The 27500-nt window shown below is 42.3% G+C and overlaps 2 protein-coding genes across 5 annotated transcripts in view; one reads left to right on the forward strand and one right to left on the reverse strand.

The window, feature by feature from the left end:
- The window catches only part of LOC119598233 (calsyntenin-1-like), a 19355-nt gene extending 4089 nt beyond the window's left edge, over positions 1-15266 (forward strand). The window contains exons 3-15 of one of the 3 annotated variants that reach the window (XM_037947876.1): positions 49-235; positions 1719-1887; positions 3132-3323; positions 4243-4466; positions 4991-5158; positions 5492-5599; positions 5847-5919; positions 6181-6369; positions 6493-6625; positions 6739-7225; positions 7344-7605; positions 10457-10629; positions 11351-15266. In XM_037947876.1, coding sequence (XP_037803804.1) covers positions 1821-1887; positions 3132-3323; positions 4243-4466; positions 4991-5158; positions 5492-5599; positions 5847-5919; positions 6181-6369; positions 6493-6625; positions 6739-7225; positions 7344-7605; positions 10457-10629; positions 11351-11509 — 2235 coding nt within the window. In that variant the 5' untranslated portion in view covers positions 49-235; positions 1719-1820 and the 3' untranslated portion in view covers positions 11510-15266. Of the gene's footprint in view, positions 1-48; positions 236-1718; positions 1888-3131; positions 3324-4242; positions 4467-4990; positions 5159-5491; positions 5600-5846; positions 5920-6180; positions 6370-6492; positions 6626-6738; positions 7226-7343; positions 7606-10456; positions 10630-11344 lie in introns of all 3 variants that reach the window. The other 2 variants (XM_037947877.1, XM_037947878.1) reach the window with 2 other exon arrangements.
- Positions 15267-16318: 1052 nt separating this feature from the next.
- LOC119598234 (probable cytochrome P450 49a1) overlaps positions 16319-27500 on the reverse strand; it is a 17141-nt gene continuing 5959 nt past the window's right edge. For both annotated transcript variants that reach the window (XM_037947880.1, XM_037947879.1), the window contains 6 exons: positions 27219-27414; positions 26518-26683; positions 25786-25955; positions 19171-19249; positions 18591-18794; positions 16319-18135 (listed from right to left, as the gene is read on the reverse strand). In XM_037947880.1, coding sequence (XP_037803808.1) covers positions 18025-18135; positions 18591-18794; positions 19171-19249; positions 25786-25955; positions 26518-26683; positions 27219-27414 — 926 coding nt within the window. In that variant the 3' untranslated portion in view covers positions 16319-18024. The remainder of the gene's footprint in view (positions 18136-18590; positions 18795-19170; positions 19250-25785; positions 25956-26517; positions 26684-27218; positions 27415-27500) is intronic.

Consider the following 27500-nt stretch of genomic DNA (forward strand, 5'->3'; position numbering starts at 1 on the left):
TAACGTCTTCTCACCTCTTCTCCCCCCCCCCCCCTCCCCCTTCTGCAGCGTCACCGTCCACGTGAAAGTGAACGACGTGAACGAGTACGCGCCCGTGTTCGTGGAGCCCTCGTACGTGGTGGGCGTGGACGAAGGGCGCCTGTACGACGAGATCCTGACGCTGCAGGCCGACGACCAGGACTGCTCGCCCAAGTACGGGGACATCTGCCGCTATGAACTGCTCACCAAGGACCAGGTCGGTGCCCGTGTGCCCTTGCGCCTCTCAAGCCTTGGCGCTTTTCGTCTTCCCTGTTCCGTCTCTCTCTTCGTGCTGGCATTCTCTCTTGTTCTTGAGTCTCTTCGTTTTTCTTATTGTTCTTGGTCTTTTGTATTATTCTTGTTCTTGTTCTTCATCCTCGTCTTCTTTCTTGTTCTTGTTCTTCATCCTCGTCTTCTTTCTTGTTCTTGTTCTTCATCCTCGTCTTCTTTCTTGTTCTTGTTCTTCATCCTCGTCTTCTTTCTTGTTCTTGTTCTTCATCCTCGTCTTCTTTCTTATTCTTCATCCTCGTCTTCTTTCTTATTCTTGTTCTTCATCCTCGTCTTCTTTCTTATTCTTGTTCTTCATCCTCGTCTTCTTTCTTATTCTTGTCTTCATCCTCGTCTTCTTTCTTGTTCTTGTTCTTCATCCTCGTCTTCTTTCTTATTCTTCATCCTCGTCTTCTTCTTATTCTGTTCTTCATCTCGTCTTCTTTCTTATTCTTGTTCTTCATCCTCGTCTTTTTTGTTATTCTTCATCTCGTCTTTTCTTGTTCTTGTTCTTCATCCTCGTCTTCTTTCTCATTCTCGTTCCTTCGTAGTCTTCTCTCTTGTTCTCCACGTTCGTTTTCTTTCTCTTCATCCTCGTCTCCTTATTCTTCCTTGTCTCCTTTTTTCTTACTTTTCTTCGCCCCCTTTTTAGTCTTTCTTCCTCGTCTCCTTATTCTTTCTCTCCGTCTCCCTCTTATTCTCCATCTTCCTATTATTCTTCTTTACCATATTTTCTTCTTTTCCATTACTTTGTTATTTTATTTTAAATGTTTGAATTCATAAATGGCTAAGATTAAGAAGTATATGTAATCAAGGAAAAAATGTTTTAAAAAAAATCCTTAAACATGAAATATACAGTTTGGATGAAACGCCAATTACTCAGGGAATAATTAGCCAGCATGAGTTTCGAGATACCCCCCCCCCCATGGCCCCCTGCCCTCCATTCGCCATCCACTTCCCCCCCCCCTCGTTCTACACCCACTTTATCTCCACGTTCGTCCACTCCATCTCAATATATCCATCCACCCCCCCCCCCCTTTCGTTCACTTTACCACCCTTTCTCATCACCTCCACTCATCCACCCTCCACCCTAACACTTATCCATCCACCCTACCACCACCCACTCATCCACCCACCTAACTCATCCATTTATTCCCCACTCATCCATCCACCCGCGCCCACCCAACCTCGCCCAACCAAACATTCCCTTCTACCCACCCACCCGCACTTCTCTCACCCACTCACCCCTCCCCTCCCACGCCCACTCAATCCTCCCTCCCACGCCCACTCAACCCTCCTTTCCCACGCCCACTCAATACTCCTTTCCCACGCCCACTCACCCCTCCTTTCCCACGCCCACTCACCCCTCCCCTCCACGCCCACTCACCCCTCCCCTCCCACGCCCACTCACCCCTCCTTTCCCACGCCCACAGCCCTTCAGCATCGACAGCGAGGGCGTGGTGCGGAACACGGAGCCCCTGGACTACGAGAAGTCCCACAACCACATCCTATCTGTGGTTGCCTACGACTGCGGGATGGAGCGCTCGCAGCCCGTCATGGTCACCATCAAGGTCAACCGAGTGTGTCACCTGGGATGGAAAGGTCAGTGTGTGTGTGTGTGTGTGTGTGTGTGTGTGTGTGTGTGTGTGTGTGTGGTTGTGTGTGGTTGTGTGTGTGTGTGTGTGGTTGTGTGTGTGTGGTTGTGTGTGTGTGTGTGTGTGTGTGTGTGTGTGTGTGTGTGTGTGTGTGTGTGTGTGTGTTGTGTGTGTGTTGTGTGTGTGTGTGGTTGTGTGTGTGTTGTGTGTTGTGTGTTGTACATTGAAATGCGTAATTAATAGAGTATTTTGGTATTCTTTTAGGTCGTGGAAATTTTTCCTTTTTTCGTTCATCTTTATTTTAAGGTTTGAGATTTTCTTTATTGTAGCATTTGAATTCATTTTAATTTTATTTTCATCAGTCAAAGATATTTTCTCGCGTGTAGCAAAAGTCCATATTTGATTCAGCAGCAGAAATGGCACAGAAACAAAAACCGTTTTGTTTTATTTAGAGATTTGGTACAAAATCAAAACAGTCCTATCACTTTTCCCCATTTATATATTTTTTAGTTTCGAGTCCATTGCCGTATTGATAGCCACCGAATAATTGTTTGCCAGTTAATGAAAGCTTTATATGATAATTGTACGTTTATAGCACTGATGTCCGAGATTTAATAGCCCCGTTTTATCTAGAGCATTTGCAGCTATGAATAATAATACGATTCGTACCTTTTCGCTGTATAAACAAGGAAAACCGTTACGTCCGTTTGAAATTCAAATTTTCTTGACTCGTACAAACAAAGCTATGAATGTCGTTTTGTTATGCAGTGGACTAACTTTGGCGTTCTATCTTTCAATTGGGGGGGGAGGGGGTGTAATGCGTATTGTCTATGTAAATGTTCAAATTAGCAACAACTAAGTCCTTTGCATATTCCATATTTAGGTACTTGTGTAGTTGTAAATAAGAGGCATCCGTGAACATTATATGCTAGTGTTTGCCTTCGTTTGTGTGTTTGCTGGTGTGTATAGTTTGTGTGTGTGTGTATATACGAGTGAGTGTGTGTGTGTGTGTGAGGAGAAGAGAGTATGTAGTAATTTGTGTGTGCGTGTGTGCGTGTGTGTGTGTGTGTGTGTGTGTGTGTGTGTGTGTGTGTGTGTGTGTGTGTGTGTGTGTGTGTGTGCATGAGTGTTCGTGTCTGTGTCTGTATATACACGCGTGTCTCAGCGCTTACCTCATCCAAACCCCCCACTTTTCCACCGCGCAATACCCTTGCTCAGCGCCCCCTAAGTTCCCCCCTCCCCCTCCCGCAGGCATCACCGACCAGGTGGAGTACTCCCCCGGCTCCGGTCGCCAGGAGCTGTTCCCTTCGGCGTCCCTGGAGCTGTGCAACGTGCCCTGCCGCGTGGAGAGGGTCCAGGCGCGCATCAGCCTCACCACCAGCCACATCGGCAAGGGATGCGACAGGGACACCTACTCCGTGGCGGCGCAGAGGAAGATGTGCGGTTAGTCTCGCGAAGGTTTTGTCCGAGGCTTCTTAGTGGTTTTTTTTTCTTTTCTTTTCTTTTCTTTTCTTTTTCGTCGGATTCTTTTTCTTTGTATTTATTTCGTCTTCTCTTTCTTCGTCGTCATTTTCACTTTTTCCTTCGTCTTCTTTTTCTTTCTTTTCTCCGTCGTCATTTCCTTTCTTTTCTTCGTCGTCATTTCCTTTCCTTTCTTCGTCCTCTCTTTTTCTTTTTTTCTTCTTTCTTTCTTTTCATCGCCCTTTCTTTTTTTTCTTTTTTTCGTCTTCTTTTTCTTCATTTTCTTCATCTTCCCTTGCTTCGTCTTCCTTTTCTTCCTCGCCTTCTTCTTTTTCGTCTTTTTCTTCGATTTTCTTTTCCTCGTTTTTGGATGTGGTTTATGGATGCCCTTCTACTCTTTTTCCTTTTTTTTCGCCTATTTCTTCTTCGATTTTCTTCTCGTCTGTTGGGAATGTGGTTTATGGGTGTTTTATTTTCTCTCTTTTAGTGGGTAATTTTTCTCTTATTTGTTGTAGGTATACATGCTTTGGATTTTCGGTTGAGAGTTCTTATTTCATAATTATTCAGAAGCCGAAAGAGAGAGTAAAAAGGGCACTAAGAGATTGCAACTCGCGTTTTTATTTTTTATTTATTTTTTATTTTTTTATTATTTTTTTTTCATAACGTTTACTTTCTGCCATTCTCTCTTTTTTTTGTCTTTTTTCCCTACTCTCCTCTCTTTCTTCTCGTCTTTCTCTTTTTCGTCCCAACTTTCTCATTCTCTTTTGTCTTTCTTCCCTTTTTTCTCCTCTCTGTCTTCCCTTCTTTCTTTCTCTCTTTCGTCCCTACATCCTCCTCTTTCTTCCCGTCGTTATCGCCTCCCTCTTCCCCCATTTTTTCATCTCTTCCCGCCCTTCTGCAGGCGCCAGCTCCTCCAGCATCGAGCTCCTGCCGGCGCCTGGTGCAGGGAAGGATTGGACCGCCGGCCTGCACTCTGACGAAGGCCATGAAGGGGACCTGATCTACGAGTTCGACGGCGACTCCTCCGGCACCATCATCCCCGAGTCTGTCCTCAACCACAACCTGACGTCGACCTTCACCATATCCACCTGGCTCAAGCACAAGTCGCAGGCGGGCACGGACAAGGTAAGGAGCGGGCGGAGGGGCGGCGTGGGAATGTGGTCTCTGGTCGGAAGGCGATGGATGGGCCTGATGTGTATTCCTGGGCGAATTTTGAGAAAAGAGTTTGAGTTTTTTTTTTTTTCTATTTCGGTTATGTCTTCCTTTTTTTTGGGTTGATTATGTCCGTATCGTAATGGAGATTTAGGTAGTGATGATGGGGTTAAAGTGGTTTTAAGTCCCTTAGTTTTATAGGTCTTCTGGTCTGTCAGTGAATCTAATCAACACCACAAAGTAAATTACATAATATCAAAGGCAGATCAGGTGATATCACATTCAAAGCACACATCAAATGCGGATCGTGTGATATTAAGTTCAAATCACACGATATCAGATGCAGATCACGTGATACCAATTTCAAATCACACATCAGATGCAAATCACGTGATACCAATTTCAAATTACATGACATCAAGTGCAGAGCGCGTGATACCAAATACATATTACCTAAATATACTTTTAATTCAACTGAACGCCCCCCCCCCTTCCAGCACACCAAGGAGCACATCCTCTGCAACGCCGACGACCACAAGATGAACCGCCACCACATGGCCCTCTTCGTGAGGAACTGCCGCCTCATCCTCCTGCTGCGTCGCGACTACACCGAGGCCAACCTCAACACCTTCCAGCCGGCCGAGTGGAGGTGGAAGCTCCCCCAGGTGAGCTGAGGCTGGAGAGTTTAGAGCTTCTCCCTGGGACGGGTTTTGGGGAGATGAGCGCGGTTCTCTGAAGTCGTTTGTTTGTTGATACTTGTGTTTATTTTTTATAGTTTTTTTATATAATCTTTCTCTTTAATATCTCTGGGCTAAGTAGAAAGGCAGGTACACTTTGCCTGAGCAGAAGGCTCTTAAAAATTGATTTATCAGGGTTTCTAAACTTTTTTTATTTTATTTTATTATTAGAGAAGGATTTTTGTTCATATTTCTCTTTTTATTTATTAGAGAAAGATTTTTGCTTTCTATTTCTTTATTAATGCATTATCTTGGATGCAGGTGTGTGACAATGAATGGCATCACTACTCTGTCCACGTGAAGCTGCCCGAGGTAACCCTGTACGTCGACGGCCACATCTTCCGGCCCGAGAATGGAGAATCCCCTGAGGTGGGTTCGATTTTTATTGTTTTGGTTCTTGTTGTTAATATTAGATTGTTTTTAATAGTAGCTTGTCATTTATATTGGCTTGTTTTCAATAATAATACGTTGTTAAGATTAGCTTGCTATTTGTATTAGTTGACCGGTTTCCACTGTGTATGATTAGTTTGGAGGAGCAAATATTAACGCTATCTTTTTATCAAGGGTACGCCAGCCTTGGTTAAGACATGAATTAACACGACGTGACATGTTTCAGGTGATTGATGACTGGCCCCTTCACCCAACGCGTGGCATCAACACCACAATGAGCGTCGGCGCTTGTTGGCAAGGTCAGCATGATATTTTTTTTTTCATAGTGAATGGGTTGTTTTGGTATACTGCGTGTAATTTAGTATCTTATAAATTTCTAAGACGATATAGATTGCTTGTTAGATATTTTCGTCAAACATGCTGATGGGGAGGATGTGAATGCGAATGAATCGTATAGAAGGGCGTCCTCGCCTTTTTTGTCAGGAAAATATTCTCATTCACGCCTTTCCCTTCGCTTTCCACGGACCCATTTCTTGATAACATAGTAAGACAATGCGTAGGTTTTTCCTCCTCAGGCTCCGAGGGCAACATGAAGCACGGCCTCTCGGGCTACCTGGCTGGCCTCTCGGTTCTCGTGGGGGCCCTGGAGTCGCCGCGCGTCCTGTCCTGCCTGACCCGCTGCCAGGAGTCGCTCGACACTCCTGCCATGGAACTCCTGCAGCCCAGCATGGAGCTCCTCACCAACAATGGTACGAAGTCCCTTTTGGTTGTGGTTTTGGAATTGTGTGAGGATGGTCGTGTAGTGATGTAGGGTGTTTGGTTTTTTATGTACGCGCTTAAGGGAAGTTAATTCTGATTTGTTTGTTTTGTAGAAATGACACAGATCACCATCGAAGGCAATAATGTGACTAACCTTGAGACGCTGATCCGCCGCGTGGCTTACGTCAACGGCCGAGACTTCCCCACCCCGGGACGTCGCCCTGTCTCTGTGACCACTAACATCTTGTAAGTGTTTTCACTTATAACTTTCAAATGCAGTAAACAGATTATGAATCTATAGTGTTGGGTATATCCCCCGTCTGTATAATCTTGGTTTTAACCTTTGCCAATCTCTCCAGGTGCAACTCCGAAAAGGCCCTGAAGGTTGCCACCGCCCAGAGCTTCGTGGTGGTGATGCAGCCGCACCAGCCCAGCATCGAGCTTAACGGCACCACCAACTTCGCCGAGGAGTACGAGGCCTTCCGCCAGGGCCTGCGCGTGTTCCCTGACGTCGGCATCTACCTGTCGGCTGCCGCGGAGGAGGCCACGGCCCCCACACTGGGCGGCCAGCTGGACGAGTGCGTGGTGTCGGTGTATCCCCCTCTGAACCCCGACCACGAGACGCTGGTCCTCCCCGACAACCTGATCGCCGAGCTCGGCCTGGCCGCCTCCATCACGCGCCAGGGAGCCACCGTGTCCGGGGCCCACACTACGCACCACTACCAGTCCATCCTGCGCCAGATCCACTACGCCAACCGCAAGCCAGCCTACTACCTGAACCGGGCCTTCAAGCTGTCGTGCTCCGAGCTCGGTGGTCGCTTCACAAGTAACGAATATGTCCAGACGGTGAGTACCGTTTACTACCTGGTTTAGAGTTCAGTCCTTTGTCGAACTATTTTCTTTATCTTCAATTGAATTATAGGATTTTGAACACCTTTTTTCATCATAACAATATTTCCAACAGGTGACAGTGATCCACCCGCAACTCAGCGTGGACAAGACCGCAGCCTTCAACACCAACACCGACAGCATTCCTCCCCACATGGAACACAACAACCACAACGCCCACCAGGAGGCCGACGCCCACCTGACACACCACAACCCCCAGCCTGTGCCAGCTCATGCCAAGCTCTCCGCCCATCACGTTGAGCTCAAACCCGCCCACACCGTCAATGACGTTTACTTCACTTCAAATGTCATGGAGGGCGTAGCAGTCAACAGCGCCAGTAAGTCATTATTTGTAGCTTGTGTGTAAAAGATCTATTTGCATTATCATAATACTCCCATTCATTTAGTAGTAAGGAAGTGATAGAAGATAAAGGGGTATGCTGTTTGACTTGTTATGGTTGTGTAAGATTGTAGAAAAATGTCTAGGGAATAAGGGATCTTGAAAGATGGAAGTATATATAATTATATGTGTATGTATGTATATTTACATGCATATAGGGAAGAGTAAAATGTATTGAAATTGTCCAAAGCTTTAAGATGATCGAGAATAGTTAGAGAAGTATATATGCAAAGCTTCAATAAAACGTCTTTTAGATAAGAGGGAGGGAGTACTAAGGAATGACTGATGAAAATCTATGAAAGAGAGATAAGAGAAACGATAATAATTCGCATGGAAGCAACTTTGAACAAGAGTGATCAGCAGAAGAAAAAAAGTATTTGATGTAATTTATTATTAATTAAATTCTGATAATTTTAAATTGTCGAAGGGGTGAAAGAAGTGGCTTGGATATTTATATAGTCACTCCTGTGCACAAGATGGTAAAATGTTGCTAGTTTGCACAGCATTTGTGCATGGTTAGCTTAGGTAGGTAGTTCGTATCTATTTGAAACCCTTCCTTTATTTCCTTTTCTTTATTTTGGGGGAATATTTTTAGATTTTCAGAATCTAGCCTTTTTCAGTAATGATTTAAAGTAAACTCGTGCTCATAAGAACCTTCACGAGATATGAAATACGTAATTGTGTTTGTTTTGTTCAAATTAATTAATATAGGTTCTATGCAATTACTTAGCTCTTGCCAAAAGATTAATTCTAGACCCTTGATGTACCTGTGATATTTTTTTTTAGAGAAGGCATTAATTAAGGTGTATGGTAATTAGAACGTTTAGAGGTGTTGTAGATTAGGTTTTACATATATGAGCTGAAGTTGAAGACAACTATGATTATGATTTAAGGAAATTAATCCCATTCCAAAGCCTTAATGTTTTTTATCTAAATATTTATTTTATTTTGCAATTATTATGAGAACTTCAGGATGTTATGGCATATTGCAACAGAGCGTAGCGATATAAATAACAAAAGACTATAAAATTGTATAGCTTTATGTACAGTTCAGAACCTGTGAGAAAATATCTCCATTTATGTTCAACGATTAATATCAGAAGCATCTGTCGTGAAGTACCCTTTGCCTACGTATTAAACCCCTTGATAATGTTTATTGGGGGAGTTATGATCATAGATAAGCATAATCACATGGTATTTCTCTGGTGTGTTTTTATATTGTAATTAGTAGATGGAAAAGAAGCAGCATATCAGGATGGAGAGCTAGTCACCCAAGTAATGTCATTAGAATTATTTGAATGAAATCAGTCAGCATACTCCTCTCCCAGAATTTTAAAAAGGGGATCTTAAAACGTATTATCGTCAAATTTATCAGAAAAAATACTCTGATTTTAAATGTACGACTATAAAATGTATATAAAAAAAAAGTTCGATCCCAAAATGTATCTGAAAAAAATATTCCTGAAATGTACGATCATAAAATATATCAGAACAAATCTTAAACTTAAAAAAAATTAAAAATCGTCAAATGTGTCAGAAACATGTTGACTTTGCCCAAGGTAGACCACAAGTAGTGTAGAGCCAAACCCCATACTATAAAGTGGCGACATAGCCTCTCACGCTTTGTCCTTGCTTATGGTCAACAGACATGTATGGGGGGAGCAGAACGCAGGCAGCTGTGCTTGCCGCGGGTGAGGTTTTCAGGCGCTGTACGCTACGACACTCGTAGATCACTATTCGTGCACTTTAGGACGATGGGACGCAGGGAATCGGACAGTTGAGAGTGGCGACTTCATTCCGAGTCTTTTGAGATTTTGCCACAACGTCTCTTGGATGCTTGATCTTTCTTCTTGTTTTTGAGTGTGTGATTTTGTAGTGCAGTAGATATATATATATATATATATATATATATATATATATATATATATATATATATATATATATATATATATATATATATATATATATATTAGTTGATTAAAGACAGATCGTTTTATTAGAAAGTCACTTGAGATATGTGTATGGTCATTCCCTTACGATTCCAAGATGGCAGTAAAGAACAAACTCTCAAAAACAGATATATAAACAAAGTCCCCGGCTTCCCATTTCGTAAAACTGCACACCCACACAGTAGGCTTACAAAGAGGCTAAGATCCGCAACAGCACCGCCCACCCGCCCACACCGCCCACCAGAAAAAGGCAGCTCACCAAATCCACCTTGTTATAGTACTAAGCACGTCATGACAGAGTCGAAGTCATGCTGTATGTGTCACGTGACAGCATGAGGGGCATCACACCTCGGCACTAGATTACCTCACCTCACTATCTGCACTGTATCATGTAGGCTGGAGAGAAGGGCAGACCCGAGTCGGATTTTCGTGCGAGGATGAGGATTAAAATCTTACATTTCAAAAAAAAAAAAAAAAAAATATATGATTGGGGGAGGAATTCACGATTTTTGAGGTGATTTTTTAAAATTGGTGTGTAATTATATATTTTTTTTTCAAATAAGGGACTTATTAAATGTATTTGCTTTGCTCACATTACTGCTATGGCCATTCTTTGATATGCACTTGACTTATCCGTAATCATATACATTAACCACCAAAATATTAATATAGTAGACTCACTAAAGAAAGAAAAAAAAAGTAAAATAAATAAACACAAAAGAAAGTATATATAGAAATACCAAATATCTCACACCAACATCATCATCATAATAAAAAAAAAAAAAATCCTCATCGCTCCCCCCAAAAATTAACCTCCCCTCCCCCCCTCCTTACTCTCAGGTCATGCAGTCACCATCATCATCGTCGTGTGCGTCGGATTCCTCGTGTTCATGGTGGTCTTGGGCGTGATCCGTGTCCGCGCCGCCCACACCCGCCACACCCACGAGGACGTCGCAGATGCCGAAATGGCGTGGGATGATTCCTCTCTCAACATCACCGTTAATCCCATGGAGGTATGGTGCTTGTTCTTCCTGGTGCGAGGAGGGGGATCTCTCTCTCTCTCTCTCTCTCTCTCTTTCTCTCTCTTCTATCTCTCTCTATATCTCTCTCTCTCTCTCTCTCTCTCTCTCTCTCTCTCTCTCTCTCTCTCTCTCCTTTTTGGGGGGGGGATAAGACAGGGGTGTTGTCATTTTTTCTTCTTTTCCTTTTTTGGCGGGGGGGGTCTTTGTTTCGATTTTTGTTACTTCTGGTTTAGTTTTTCGTTTTCCCATCACCGTTCATCAGCCTTTTTCTCTTTGGTGTCATTTTTTCTTCTTCGTTTCTTTTTATTTTTCGTTTTCCCTTACAAACTCATGTCTTTTTTTTCTGTTCAGTATTTCTCTCATTCTTCATTTTAATTTAACTTTCCTTCATACCCATCTCTCCCCCCCTCCTCTTTGATACCAGATTTACTCAGGGCTAGTAGCATGAGCATCATGATAATACCTATTTATTGTTTATTCCATTAATTCCATTAAAAAAACTATATATACGTGTCTTTTTGTTCGGCAGCAAGAGTTTACAACACAAAAGTGTGTGCTCTAAATAACTCAATACTTCATCGCCTCAGTGGTGGACTTTGAAACCCAAGTTAAAGGGTATAAAAGGCTTGAATTACGTGATACCAAAGCTGAATACACGAATCAAACCGCAATGTTGGATATGACAGTCTAAACTCCTCCTTTACAGCAACAGCTGGAACTGGCAGAGACACAACGATTGAGGGATGATGACGATGACGACGACGACTCGTCAGATGATGGAAGCAACTTCAACGATGACTTGGACTCGTCAGACGAGGAGGAAGGGAAACCGAAGGAGCTCGAGTGGGATGACTCAACCCTCAAAATTTAAACCCCTTTCCCCCCTTCATAAGTGTAACTGAGTGAAGATCTGCTGGACCCCCGTGGGCTTTGTTGATGTAGGAAAGAGTGTTCAGAGTCTTCCTTAAGGGGTTGATTACTGGGCATCAGTAATGATGAGTATTCATTCATGCTTGCTGTAGAGGAAATAGCAGTAATTAGGATAAATGGTATTAATTGCATAACAAACTAACCCACATTTGATTCGTTGTTTTGACCTGGACGTCCTCTTGAGTCGGAGAATCTTAACATTCTTATCTCTATGGATGCAGCCAATTTACTCCATCCTGCCATAGCGCCCAAGGTTGCCGGGCGCCGAACTGAAGGACCAACGGAGAAACTGACGGAAATGTCGGCCGTTCTGCCATCAGTATTGCACAGGGTCCACGCCAAGTGTCTCAGAGAATGTGATTGATGCTGCTTGAATATTCCATAAGGGGTGATGGCAAAGGGAAATGGGCTATGCTATGAGAGTTGATGAATGGTTAGGGGAGGGGAGGGGAAGGGACTAAGGTCGTCGGTTGCCATAATGTTGATAGGTATTCCTGTTTCAGTAAAAAAAAAATGAGATGGAAGGTATTTATTAGCAGAGTTACAGCAGTGGGAAAGAGCCAAGCGTTGGAATCTCAGCCGCCTATCTGCATTATCTGCAAAATTTTGACAATGGTGAAGTTTCACTGAAATAAAGAAGGATATATATATATATAACTATGTATATGGTGTGTAGCAGGGTACTCTTGAAATTTGCCTGTGTGATGGACTTTCTCAGTAGAGCTTGGGGATGGAGTGAAAGTTGGTATTGGCTTGAGGAGATGGAATTTACAGCTGCCACGTGGAGGAATCTGTATCCAATACAGTCCATCTTATATTTTTGAAGGGTATGACGGCAGCATAAAGGTTACCACTTACACCCGGTAACACATGCACGGAATGTTAGAAATGTTTACATATCTCAACCTGCCTATATTATTTGGTATCATATTACTTTGTAGAATATTCAAGATAGGAGGATATATGTATTTAGTAGTCCACTGTAGTAAAAAAAATATGAAGTGTTTAGTCACTGGCTATGTAAAAAAAAATACAATAATTTTTGCTAATATTAATCTTTTTAAGGTGCCAGAAAGTGAATGACAAAGATGAACAAAGTGTCATAAGTGTGATATAATGACTGGTCATTTCCACAAACTCTCTGGCAGTACGACACAGGGATGGCTCTCCTACTTTGCACTTTTACAATGTGGGGAAAACAGGCTCTCTCCACCCCGTGCAGAGGGCCTGTAACCACCAGGCAAGTCACAAATTTTAGGCAAGAGACATTTACAAGGTGTACTAATTTTTTATTTTCTATATAATAATCTAGTATGTATATTTTTGCCTTGATCTTATTTATTCTCTGAAGGCCTTATGTACTTATTGAGAGTAAAAGTTAATACTGTATTAAGTAATAGAGGCTTGATGGTACACATGTGCAGACCTCAGGGTACCTTAGCCAATTTGGGAGAACTGTCGCTGTGTTACATGTAAGTGGTCTCTTCCTCTCATATTGTCACTTTTAGCTTTTTGCACATTTCACCCCAGCCTGAGAGGCGTTCTGCTGGCAATCGACGGAAACCTTCAGTTGCGTCTCGAAATTTTTAACATATCTGCCGTTACTGTTCTTATTTGTTGTTTTTTTTCGCTTATTGGGACTTTTTTTTTTACTTTTAAACATGGTTTTAAAGTGCAGAACTTTTTTTTCTTACCTTCCAGCAGAGGTAATGCATTTAGGTCAATATGAGAGGCAAGTTTATATCAAGTCTTTTATAATTATTAACCAAGTATCCTTTCAATTTTAACTTGTGATTTTAGTTCTGTTTTAAAATAACACACGCTCAAACTCACAATGAAAGACAAATGATTAGCGATTCATTACTTTCAGAAACCAGTTGTATAAACATGTGACAATGCCCTATTTGTAAATTTACAATCAGCTTCTTGTCTGACAATGTGAGTTGGGTGATAACCTTGGTTCTTTTGTGGTTGGTATGTATCGGACTACATGATGTATAATATACCATAGGTGGCCTACCTGACAGGTGCGTCAGGCAAAACACTTTTTTGCATGGTTGACCTTTTTTTGTCTTTTTTTCTAACGTTGGCATTGCTTGATTTGATCATTTAGAAAGACTTGCCACACCGATTGTGAGCATTTGCATCCAAATCGTAATCCCGGCACGACAAAGTGTGTTGACTGGTGCGCTAGAGGAAGGCCATCTATATTTTGTAAATTCACTCTGTACAATGAGTCCCATTGTAAACCTTTCCTATGTCGCTTCTCAATTGTACTGTAATCCTGACATGTATTTATGGCAGCATATATTTGCCAGGATATCTACAAGCTGTTAGATAATAACAATCAAAAGGTTATCCTACGTGTAAATGTGGAGTGTCTTGTGATCGTTGCCTGGAGGCGAGGACTTCGGGAAGCCCCATTTTCATACCGACAACACAAGAGGGACTCTCCTTAAGTTCTGTCTGAAGGTTGCTGTTACTCTTCACCACACAGATTAGAGCAACCATTGCAGCAGTTGCTTTGCATGACGAGTTGCAAAGTTTTTTTTTATCTCCCAATGCTATCAGTTCCCCCTCACTATCCCCCTCTCTTGAAATTATGTGTTTGGCATGATTATTTGGCACTGGATTTTGGTGTAAAGCTTGCATTCTTCGCATAAAGAGTGTTGTTTTGACACCCACCCAACCCCCTCACGTCATTTATCAGGAACAGTCTTGGAAGCAGTTGTTGCATTGGTTGGTCGAATTGTTAGCTCGTATATAAAATTTCTCAGTGTTCAGAGTGTTGATGTAACAAAAAAAATGTAATGAATATGGATAATCTGTGACAAGTTGGTAATCGATCTGTAACATTCCGTTGTAGATGACATCAGCTTTTTTGTTGTTCTGAGCGATAGACTTAAAGAGAAAGTTTGTTTCTTTACAAGGCGGCACGCATCCCTCCCTAATAAACAAAATTTAGGTTTCATAATTGCTTATTAAGTAGGATTACATAGAGCAGCATGCAGCAATTGCCAGACAAAATAAAAGAATGATAATGATGATAATAATTATGGATTTTAGTCTTTCTTTAACAGCTCTGTGCTTTGTGCTTATGCTTTTCTGAAAGTCACAGATCAGCTTTTAGTTAGCATATACAATTTTGTTAGACACATAAATCATGATAGTTTTATTTTGATACCTCACAAAAGAAGATTTGCCAGGATTTTTGTAATGCAGCCGTTTTTGAAGGAACAGCTGTGTGCCAGCGGTGCCAGACTACAGGAAAATGGACAAAAAAAAACGTTTTGTTGTATTTTTTTCACAATAGTTTCAATATTTTCTCTCCAAACTCTCAAAAGATTATCCATTCATCTTTTTCGGAAATATAGCACCACATTTTAGATTTTATAGTTAACTTCTTAAGATAATATAACAACAAATAGATATAATTAGCAAAGGTGACCATGCCCAGCCAATCGGCTTTACATTATGAACAACAAACTAAAAAGACAACAGCAACAACAAAATCAAACAAAGACACATTGTCACTGATAGAGCATGTCTTGAATATCTCTGTCCAATGTGGTGCTGGCAGCGCTGGTAAGGACATCACCACACGCAGGGTTGGGATGGCGCTGGCCGCTGGGTGTAGGCAGTCTGCACAAAACCCCTGGCTTCTGTAATCCGTCAAGAATAAACACCTACACCCACTACATTGTGTTTTGATACCCTCGGGGAGTGTTAGTTGCTGGTGGCTTAAATGGTGACAGGGGGTTTTTGTATTTTGGATTCTTTATCTTCATGGAAATAAGAAAAGTGTGTAAAGTGGTGGGGAGTCCTGGTTTAAAAGAAATGAAAAAAGGGTAACCGACACCTCCTGCTGTCAATCTTTTGTATGTGAGCAATTAAAGCAGTATTTCTTTAATCACTTCAAATGAAATTGTTAAGCCATTGATCTTGCTGTAGTTCTGCGTATTGTTTGTGCAAACATTTTATCCAAACTATTTCATATAAGTCACCACTAATGTCAATCTATCTCTTTTTCACTTTTTTTTCTCTTCATCATTCTTATTTTCCTCTTCTTACCATCGATTCCTCATGCTTCCCCTTTCCAAAGACTATTTCTACGCAGTACCTAGTCATCATTTTGTACACTCACTTTAACAGACATGATGATCCATGTGGAAAAGGAAGTCGCCAGAAGAATGTGCCATTGTCTAATTAAATCTCAGTAATTTCTCTGTTTTATATGGATTTAAATTATTGTATTTCCACAGCATCAGAACTAGAGACCGGTAATCATTCTAAGTCTTTTGGACTAACTTGACAGTTATGATGTTTTTTTTGGGGTTTTGGTTATTGGTTGAATATCAGAACATTTTACGTGATGCTACTACTGAGGTAAAAAAAATGCACAAAATAAGTATATTGTGGAAACCAGAAGGTTTTGTATTCCATAAAGAAATATATGATCACCTTTTATTAAGTGACTGAAGTATAATACTTTTGTAATTTGGCAAGATTTTATGCAGGTTTGACTTCTTACAATTAGTTTGTTTGGATTTATCTTATTAATAGGCATCTTTCTGCCTTTTAACGGCTTTTATTTAATCTCGGATATATTTTCTTTCATTTTCTGTTTAAATAAATAATTCCCTTTAGCTACGAAAATAAATATTCAGTATACCAATGACAAAGACAAGGATCGACTGGCGAGAAAATCAGCAGACCACTCCTTAGCCATATTTTATTATTATTATATATATCTTTATATTTTGCAAGTAGGACAAGACAATAAACCATTACGTTAAACAGAAATAGACGCCCAAAACAGACTTTTATAAGTTACTTATAACAGATGACAATGTTGCACTAAAGTCAAGCTGAGCTCGTTTCCCTAACGCGTTGGTTCAACACGTTAGGGAAGTAAAACAAAGTAGGCTTCAGTTGTCTGTTTTGTGTACTAACGTTAGCATGCAGTGATAACCGTTTGCGTTCGTTATAAACCAGATTTTTGTGTGTCATTACCAGAATGGAAACAGATATTACCGAAAATCGAATACTTTGAATGTGAAAAATTATTGGAACTGGAAATAACTCCATTACAGGAAACATAAACTAAGCCCTGTTGTTACAGAAAATTGATCAGCTTCTGTAGATTTGCGGTAAATTACTATTTTCCAAATTATGTTTTTTCTCTATCTCTATCACCAATCTAAAGCAAAAGACATTATGCTTATTAGGCTATTTCATATCACCTTGATGTAAGAAACATGGAAGTAAATAGATGGTGTTAATCAATCGTTGGTGTGTATATCCCATGATTTTATTTATCTATATTCCTATTATGCATCTGCAGAACAAATTTCTTTGAGTCATGGATCTGCAGTATCATTTCCAGGCTAATAATGGTTAATCTTTATGGTCATCATATCTGTCATGACAATAATTACTGTTATTCTTACATTTGGTGTGATACATTATTAACCCATGCTATTACAATTCTTAATTATACGTCTACATATGTATATTGTACATAGCCTGCATGTAGATATATCTGCAACATAGACATCTACACTTGGGGGATTAAGAACCACGTAATTATATAACATTATATGAACACAAACACAGTAACATGTGGAACGATGCACAGCCACAGTAATGATGGAAATACTAAACCTTGACGTTTCGAGTATGTCGAGAATCCTCTTCAGAGAACACACCTTTACGACTGCTTCATTTTATTAGATTACACGCTAAATACCTATAAATCGGCAACAATACAAGAGTGATGAAATTTCCTTTTCTGCGAGATATGGTGTTCATATATATTTCTATTGTGAAATTCTAAACAAAAGTGTCAAAATGGAACGCCTGTAGTTCTTGTTTGATTTAAAAACAAAACGGGATCAAAACGTTTTTTGTACTCTTAATGCAATATATCTAAATACAGCCGTTATATGTACAGTCATAATAATTAATACAAGACAAACATCACTTTATACATGAAAAAAACAAAACAGTCTACAGGTTTCATGTTTGAATCGAAGTATGGAATAAATCGTTCGTATTATTAACCTGCTAAAATTTCCAAGAGCACTTTTCTTTAAGGCACTTGTTAACCACTAGCTGCCATACACAGACCGACCTAGTTCGCTGAACAAATGAATAAACATTCACGTCAGAAGAAGGTGCTGTGCTCAATAAACTTGATCAGACTACTAACTATTCAATGCTTCTCTCAGCAAGTAAATCATATGGATGATAGTTGTGTGCATGCGCGTGTACGTGCGCGTATGCGTACGCGTGTGTCTGTGCTTATTTGTGTGTATCTATGCCTGTGTCTGTGTCTGTGCCTTTTCCTGTGCATATGTGCATTTGCATATGCATGTCTCAGTACACTATAAGAAATAGCATTGGTATTAAGAAACGACGAAAAAAGAGAAAACAAAAGCAGTCCCCTGGTTCGGCTCATCGTCTCTCCGTCATGGTGAACCTCAGAGGCTTATCTGGCATCATGAGCATAGTAAGTGTCGGGTTCAAAGGGCCATAACGCCAAGCCAGTCGGTACTTGTGGAACATCTGGGAAGAAACAAAAAAAAAAGTCGGGTTAAAATAATGGGATATTTTTTATGGGATATTCCATTGTTTTCGTGTTTGTGTGTGTGTTTATAGAGTTTATCTGGTGGGAAAAAACTTGAATGTTTATAAATGAAAAATGAGGTAGAAGGAAAAGTTTCCCATGCTTCACAACAGCGACTGGGAAATGAAACTGAAAGGTGAAGAATCAATGAAAAATAGATAATGTAAAGCACAGTAACCTCCCTGACAATAGAATTATGCAAATACCTAAAACAAAAGAAAATGAAGAAAATGATGGTAAAGATAAAGATAAAGAAGAGAGAAACAGAAGAAGCAGAAAAGAGACAAACATCCAAACAAACAATGAACTAACCAAACAGACACACAAACACAGCTAGAGAGAGAGAGAGAGAAACAGAAACAGAAATAGAAAGAGAAACGGAGAGAAAACTCACCCGAGCCAACAATATATAAATCTCCTGCTCGGCGAACCTCCTCCCGACGCAGTTCCTGACTCCGGCTCCAAAGGGCAAGGAGGCGTAAGGATGGACGGGGTTCGAGGCCGACTCCCTCAGCCACCGCTCGGGGAGGAACTGGGTCGCCCTCGGGAAAAATTCCTCGCAAATGCTCGACGCTCGGGTGTAGAGCTGCATGTTGGTCTGGCGGAGGAAAGGGAGGAGGAGATTATAATGATGATGGAGGTGATGGTGATGTGATGGTGAGGATGGCGATGGCGATGATGATGATGGTGATGATGATTAATGATGGTGATGCTGCTGCTGATAATGATGGTGGTGTGATGATGCTGATGGTGGTGACGATAATGGTGATAATGTGATGATGGTGATGATGATGTATGTATATAATAAGGGAGGAGGAGGAGGGTACGGCTCCCTGTCTATATGTTTTCTCGTCTCTTTTTTCTCCCTCTCTTTTTCCCTGTCCCTCCTCTCCCTCCTTCCCTCCCCCTCTCCCTCCTTCCCTTCCTCCTCTTTCTCCCTTCCTCCCTCTTCGCTTTCCCTCTAAACCACTTACCCCTTTTGGCACCAGGAAGCCGCGCAGAACCATATCTCTCGTAGTCTTTCTCACAACGCAGATGAGTGGCGGGTCCATCCTAAAAAAAAAAGTATATATATATTAATAATAAAATACGTAAATGAACAATAAAAACAATGCGAGCCTTAATTAAGAAGATAATAAAGAAATTAGCCTTGTGAATGCATAAGACAAATACACGGCATAAGCAGCTGATCACTGTATAACTTTATTCATTATTTTATGGATTTTCTGCCAGTATTATTTCCGTGGGCGAGGTTTTAAGGTCTTCTTACTTTCCACAAAATAATCATATCAAACTAATCACGAAAATCCATCCAAACCAAACATTGTTCATCTTTCAAGTATGAAACCAAATAGCATATATAGTTCAGGGATAAAACCGGAAAATATTCATATCTCATTCATGAACCCCCCCCCCCCCCAATCCCTTGCCCGTTGTTGTCGTGGGGGGGCTTAGGAGGCGGAGACTGGGACCCAATGATGGGGAACTCCCCAACCTTGGGACTCAGCCCTCGACTCAACTAATTTTGCATGGTCTTGATTTTCCTTCCCACCTTTCGTTTCTGTCCCTTCACCAAACCCTTCTGCTATCCACCTCCTAAGGTGTGAGAGCCGTGCTGAAAGGATGAAAGGCTGACTTTGTGCCAGTCCTGAACGGCCTGAGGGAGCCATGGGCACGGTATTCCCCTGATTTAGTTATCTAGCCCTTACCCCTCAAGGGGACCCTGAGGGGTAGACTGTTTTTTATCCCCAACATAATCCAGGCTTACCATGGCCAGTAATGAAAACTTATCTCCACTATTAGGGGCAATGAGGCTTGCCCCTTTATCAAATAGCCCCAAAGATGTAAACCCACCCGATTCCCTGACCCCAGGCTCTTAAGGAACATTTCCACTCTCCCAGCAAGCTCAACTTCAACACCTCTACCTCCACAACCTCCAACATCAACCACCCCATCCTCCCTTATTAATACCTTTCAGCCTTATTGCCCACCTCCCCATAACACTACCTCCCTCAACACTACTCCATCTTCGTCACGCCCCCGCCCTTCGACTACCCCTAGCTCTACAACAATATTGAATACCCTCTTCAGCGCAGCCAAAGGGGACCGATTTTTCGTAATCCCTCCCACAGCTCCCTACTCTGACAACACCCTTCTCTTCCAACAATGTCTCCAAAAACAAGTAGGTAAAGTCTCTTTCCGTAGCCGACCCGACCGCTCCCGTCTTGTCACAGTAACATCCGAAAACCAAGCTATAGCATTAACAAAACTAACAGACCTATATGGTAACCCCATCCTTGCAGAACCCCATCCAACCCTCAATACTTGCACCGGAACAGTTTCAATCTCCCCAGCAAATTGCCCAATCTATGACAAAGATTGGTCAGATTGTGGAGAAGATCTATTTGCCTGTCTCACAGACTATGATGCAACATCAGTGCAATGCTACTCCATTCCCCCCAGAGGTCATCGAAAGAAACCTACTAACATAGCCAAAATTACCTTCCGTAGACATGACCTTCCCTTTAACGTCTACATAGGAGGAGAATCCCTCCCTGTTCGTCCATACCAACCTCCTCCACGTCAGTGCCAAAACTGTTGGCGTCTAGGACACCCAGCCAAACATTGCCGTTCCACAGCCAGATGCCCACTATGCCCTGCACAATCACGCACATGTGCCAACTGTGGCGGCCCCCATAATGTATTTTATAGGGGCTGTCCCACCTACAAATTTGAGTCTGAGGTAGCAACTCTCAGATTCAAACTTGGACTCACACTACGTGAAGCCAGACAAGAAGCACGTCGACGTGGTTTCTCTCTTACTCCTTACTCCAGTAATACTGCTCACTCTATCAATTCTCCTAAACCCACCCCCCCTACATCTAACCCCCCCTCTTCTACCTCCTACCTTCCCCAGTCAAACTCTTTTGCCATCCTAAATCCAGACACTCCAATCTCTACTACAAATATTTCAATCACCACTACAACCCCAACACCTTCCCCTCTCCCTCCTCACACTACCCGTAACAGACAGAAAAAACGTTCCACCCCCTCTTCCCCTACCACACAATCACCTCCACCTTCCTTTGCTCCTATGCTTGAGACACCAGTCCTCTCTTCCCCCCCTCACAAGAAATCCTTTATCCCAAAAAACTCCCCAACCAACTCCTCAGAAGAAACCATTGAAAATATTCATGACTACATAATGAAAACTGACACTCAACCTCCAAATATTACAACTGCACCTTCCACACTCCAAGTAACTGCTGATATCCATCCTCCTCCTAATGATATCCCCCCTACACCCAATCCTCCTACCCCCTCTATCCCTTCCACTCCCTCCTGGATACACACGTGAATCCCTTATGTCACAAGTATCCCCTTCCTCAGACCCTCCATCTCCTAATACCCCTCCTAGTAGAACACCAACTCCCACACCTCTCCCATCTCAGACCTCTCAATCCTTTTCCCACCCTCTAGCTGCTTCCCTCTCAAAATCTCCAACACGTACTACAATATATATCAGTAAAGTATAACTATCCTTCATTGGAATATTCGCGGTTTCCGCTCCCACAGACCTGACCTTCGTCATATCCTTTCCTCTTATAATCCATCTATTGTATGCCTTCAAGAGACCTTTCTTACACATCCTCCAATACCAATCCCCAATTATCATTTTGTCTCTTCCCCACATTCCCTTTATGTCTCATCCATACTTATCAATCAGAAAACACCTTATGTCACACCTCCCTTTCAAACCAATGTCCCTTGCACAGTTATCCGTATCTTCCTTCATCGTTGGATCACAGTGATTTCAGTCTACTTCTCCCCTTCCCACCCCATTGACTTTGTTGCTTTTGAAAATCTAATTTCCCAACTTCAACCACCTTTCCTCATAGTTGGTGACTTTAACTGCCGCCACACTCTATGGGGTGATTCTGTCACAAACTCCCGAGGCCGATCTCTAGAGCGCTTCCTCTCCACAGCTGACCTTACTATTCTAAATTCAGATCGCCCCACACACTTTGATACACGCACGCAATCTTTTTCATGCATTGACCTCTCTCTATGTTCCCCTTCTCTTCATTTAGATTTCCACTGGTCAGTCTTAGACCACTTTCCCTATAGTGACCACTTTCCAGTTCTTTCTCCTACTTCATACGTACCACTCCCTAACTCCCCACGCTGGTGCTTTGATAGAGCCGACTGGCATACTTTCACTTCACTCTCTGCTATTCATACCCCTCCATCCTCCCTCACCTCCATTTCAGAAATGATACAGTATTTCACAAATACAGTCTTAAGAGCTGCACATACAGCTATCCCTCGAACCTCAAGACCATATACCTCCAAATGTGTTCCATGGTGGAATTCTGATTGCACTAAAGCACTTCACTTAAAACATGCAGCCTGGAACAGTTACCGCTACAAAAGAGGTACTCCAAATCAACTATCAGCCCTTATCTCCTTTAAAAGAGCATCTGCCTATTTTCGTCGTACAATTCGGAATAGTAAAACAAATAGCTGGCAAAATTATGTTTCATCAATTACATCCTCTACATCTATCTCAAATGTTTGGCGCCGAATTCATAAACTATCAGGCAAACATCCCCCCCATCCTGCCCCTGTCCTCCATATTCGAAATACCCTCATTTCTGATCCTCTCCAAGTCGCTAATGAACTGGGTGATTATTTCAGCCAGGTCAGTAGTGGTTCTCACCTTTCTCCACACTTCTCTTCTATTAAGACCACCAGAGAACGTACCCCCATTACCTTCACCCCATCCTCTGATGAGTCCTATAATGCCCCATTTTCTTCCTCTGAACTCATTACTGCCCTACAATCGTGCCGTAACACTCATGAAGGCCCTGACGGTATTCACTACCGTATGCTCCGGCAACTCCCATCTTCCTCCTTATCCTTCCTATTAAAAATTTACAACCACATATGGACATCAGGAAATTTCCCTTCTAATTGGCGAGAAGCTCTTATCCTTCCCTTCCTGAAACCCAATAAATCGGGTACCCTTCCTCAAGACTATCGCCCCATTGCACTAACTAGCTGCTTGTGCAAACTATTAGAGCGAATGGTGAACTTCCGCTTAATGTGGTATCTTGAATCTCACAATCTTCTCTCTCCTTCCCAATTCGGTTTTCGCCGTGCCAGAAGCACAGCTGACCCCCTTGCTCATTTTGAGACATATATTACATCTGCATTTGCACGCCATGAATCCGTACTAGCTATTTTTTTTTATTTAGAAAAAGCATATGATACGACATGGCGGTACCATATTCTCCAACAATTGCCCTCTCTAGGCATACGTGGAAACATGGGTGTCTTCATAAAGTCCTTCCTCTCCCAACGCACTTTCCAGGTCAAAATCGCCTCTGCCACATCATCTTTCTTTCCCCAAATCGAAGGTGTCCCACAAGGCAGTGTGCTCAGTACCACTTTATTCCTTCTTGCTGTTAATGATATTGTCTCAGTTATACCACCAGGAGCCCGGTCATCACTATATGTTGATGATTTAACCATCTATGCCTCTGACACATCCATACCAAATCTCTACCAATTTCTTCAATCTGCAATCTCATCAGTATCTTCCTGGGCCACAAACTATGGCTTCCGCTTCTCTACCTCTAAATCTTTCTCCATTCTTTTCTCTCGCTCACGTGTAGGTCCCCTACCCCCACTCTTCTTATATGGCACTCCACTCCAATGCCGATCCTCTGGCAAATTCCTAGGTGTCATTTTTGACTCCAAACTGTCCTGGCGAGACCATATTCTACACATTAAAGAAAAAGCTCTCCGCCGTCTTCGAATCTTAAAAACTCTATCCCATATATCATGGGGCTCAGATCGCAAAACTCTCCTTCATCTTCATGTTACTTTGATCCTCTCCACTCTAGATTATGGATGCCATATCTACTCCTCTGCCTCAACTTCTCTCCTTGCCCATCTTGATACAATCCATCACTGTGGTCTTCGCTTAGCACTAGGTGCCTTTCGCTCCTCCCCAGTTGAGAGCCTGTACACTGAATCAGGCATACCATCTCTATCTCGACGTCGTGCCCTTCTCTCTCCGATGCTATGTTCGATTCCACCAATTTTCCCTCACTAAACTAACTATCCCACAACCCCTACTTCTTACCTTAGCTTCATCTCCACGATTACCTACTCCTTTCTCCACTCGCATGGATACCCTCCTCTCCCATTCCCCTTTCCCCCATCTCCAACCTCTCCCGTTCTCTGTCCATTCCATCCCTCCATGGCTTATACCTCACCCCCATATTTGCTCTTCTGTTTTCCCCGACCCACCAAAATCAAATATCCCTCCTACTGTCCTTCTCACACATTTCCTTGACCATGTCTCCAATCATTCCTCTAGTATTCACGTATATACTGATGGCTCCAAATCCACCTCCGGTGCTGGTTTTGCAGTAATCTTCCCAACTCGTACTTTCAAATACTCCCTTCCTCCTGAATCCAGTGTCCTTACTACAGAACTGTATGCACTCCTTTTTGCTCTAAAACACATATACTCACTCTCCTCTTCCTCTTTTACAATTTTTACTGACTCCCGTAACTCATTAACTCTCATAAAGTCAATACACACCACCAACCCACTTGTTTGTAAGATCCAGAACTGGTTGTTCTACCTGTCCACACGCCATAAAACAATCAAATTTTGCTGGGTGCCCAGCCATGTTGGAATCCCCGGCAATGAACAGGCAGATACACTAGCAAGCCAGCCTCTATGTCCACATCATACCAACCACGCTTCTCACGTATCCCAGCCACGGATTATTACCCACACTTTAAGACCTTCTTGTATAATCGATGGCACTCTTTTTGGTCAAGCCTCCGCACTAATAAATTACATTCTGTAAAACTATCAATCTCCTCCTGGTCAACTCCATTTCATCGGAACAGATGTTGGGAGACCGCTCTCGCCCGATTACGCATTGGCCACACCCGTCTAACACACTCCTATCTGATGTCACAATCTGATCCACCCTTATGTTCCTTATGTAATGTTCCCCTTTCAATCCCACACATCCTATTGTCGTGCCCACGTTTTGAAACAACCCGTACCTCTACTTTCCCCCACCTATCCTCCCTTCACCGACCTCCCAACCTATCAGATATCCTTACAGAATCCCACACTTTATGCTTCAACAACCTATTCTCTTTCCTCAAACGCATACATATCCTTCATCTAATCTAACTCCTTACCACACCCGACCCTAACCCTTTCACTCACCAATTCCTTTGCCCAGCTTAGACAACTAATCACTAACTCAACCACCTTTCCCTAACATTAACTATAGTGCTACATGACCTTAGATGTCTAGCACATTTCTCTTGCTTTTAACCATTAACCATTAACCATCATTCATGAAACCAAATATCATTCATAGTTCGAGCATGATCACCGAATAGTATTATTCATCCAATTTCACCAATACTAAAATAACCTCTAACCTCAAATACCAGGTATCAGTTTAATAATATTTCACCAATACTATAATAACCTCAATCAGGTATCAATTTGATCATATTTCACTCATGCTGAAATAACCTCTAACCTTAAAGCCTCCTTCACACAGGCCTTAAGGTAGCGGAGTTCCTTTATATGGTGAGGACTGAGGACTTGCTCGCCGTTTCCCAGAACGCGGTCTAGTTCTTCCTGTAATTTCTCCTGCTTTTCCGGGTTCTGCGCGAGTCTCATCATGACGTAGGCGGAGGAGAGGGAGGTCTGTGGGGTCAGATGGGCAGGAATTTTTGGTATGGTTGTGGGTTTTGGTGTTTCGTTTTGTTGTTTATTTGATTTTTTTTTCTTGATCGAGTGGATGTTTTTTTTTTTTCGTTGTTTTGTGTTTATTGGATTTTGTTGTTGTTTTTTGTGTCTTTTTTTTTGTCTTTTTAGTTTTGTGTTTATTGCGATTTTTCTCTTTTCTGTATTTGACTCATATTTATTTATTTATAAACCCCAACCCCGGTAACAAGAAAAACAGAACAACAAAAAAATCGAATAATCGTAAACAAAAGCCGAACGAACTGAAACTTAGGCCAAACAGACGGAAACAGAAGCCGAACTAACGGATACAAAAACCATCCAACGGAAACAAAAGCCAAAACGAACGAAAACAAAAGCCACCCAACGTAATCAAAAGTCGAACGAACGAAAACAAAAGCCACCCAACGTAAACAAAAGTCGAACGAACGAAAACAAAAGCCGAACGAACGAAAACAGAGGCCGACACGAACGAAAACAAAGGCCGAAACGAACGGAAACAAAGGCAAGCCATCGAACGCACCGTATCAATCCCGGCGAAGAAGACGTCGATAAGAAAGGCATGGACGTCCTCGTAAGTCAAGACGGGATCGAGGAGGAGGTTCTCCACGATGTTCAAGGTTTCCTCAGAGTCACGGCCTCGAGACTGGAGCGAAAGCTGGGATTCCCGGACGGCCGCGTGGACGAAGCTGAGGGAACGACGGAGAGGGGGGTTTGTGGATTTTTCTGTTAGTTTGTATGTCTGTTTGACTGTCTGTATGTATGCTGTCTGTCTATCTATTTTGTCTGTTTATATGTCTATTTATGTCTGTTATCTGTCCATTTTTGTCTGATATCTCTATTTTTCTCTGTTATCTGTCCATTTTTGTCTATTATCAGTTTATTTTTGTCTGTTATCTATTTATCTTTGTTATCTGTCTATTTTTGTCTGTTAACTGTCTAATTTTGTCTACTAATTGTCTAATTTTCTCTGTTATCTGTATATTTTGTCTATTTTCGGTCCGTTTCCGTTTGTTATTTGTCTTGTTTTGTTTTTATCGTTATTTTTGTGTTTATCTGCCTATTCTGTAACACATCTACCTAACACACCTCCTGCATGACACCTCCAAATTGACACACTTACATAATAGCTCTTGCGTGACAACCTGTTATATCTCTAACTCACCCTCTCCCTAACTCACCTTCACCTTCCTACCCCCTTCCCCCTCCTTGACCCCTACTCACCTAAACATCTCATCATGGGCTCTCCTGACCCTCCTGAGCGCCGGAGTGTCGATCCACCTCCACCAGCGAACGAGTGACCCCATTTCAAGGTCATGGATGCCGCGCACGAGGTCATCCGCTATGGCGATCATCTTTAGGGCCTCAGGGGTGCTCTCCAGGCAACCGAGGCGCTTGTTGATCGTCACAAGACCTAGGGCTGGGGGGGGGGGGGAAGGAAGGGGAAAGGGAGGAGAAGAGGAAGGGGGAGGGGAGGAGGAAGGAAAGAGGAGGGGAAGGGGAAGG

This window comes from Penaeus monodon, chromosome 41, assembly GCF_015228065.2.
Source record: "Penaeus monodon isolate SGIC_2016 chromosome 41, NSTDA_Pmon_1, whole genome shotgun sequence".
NCBI classification, from domain to species: domain Eukaryota; kingdom Metazoa; phylum Arthropoda; class Malacostraca; order Decapoda; family Penaeidae; genus Penaeus; species Penaeus monodon.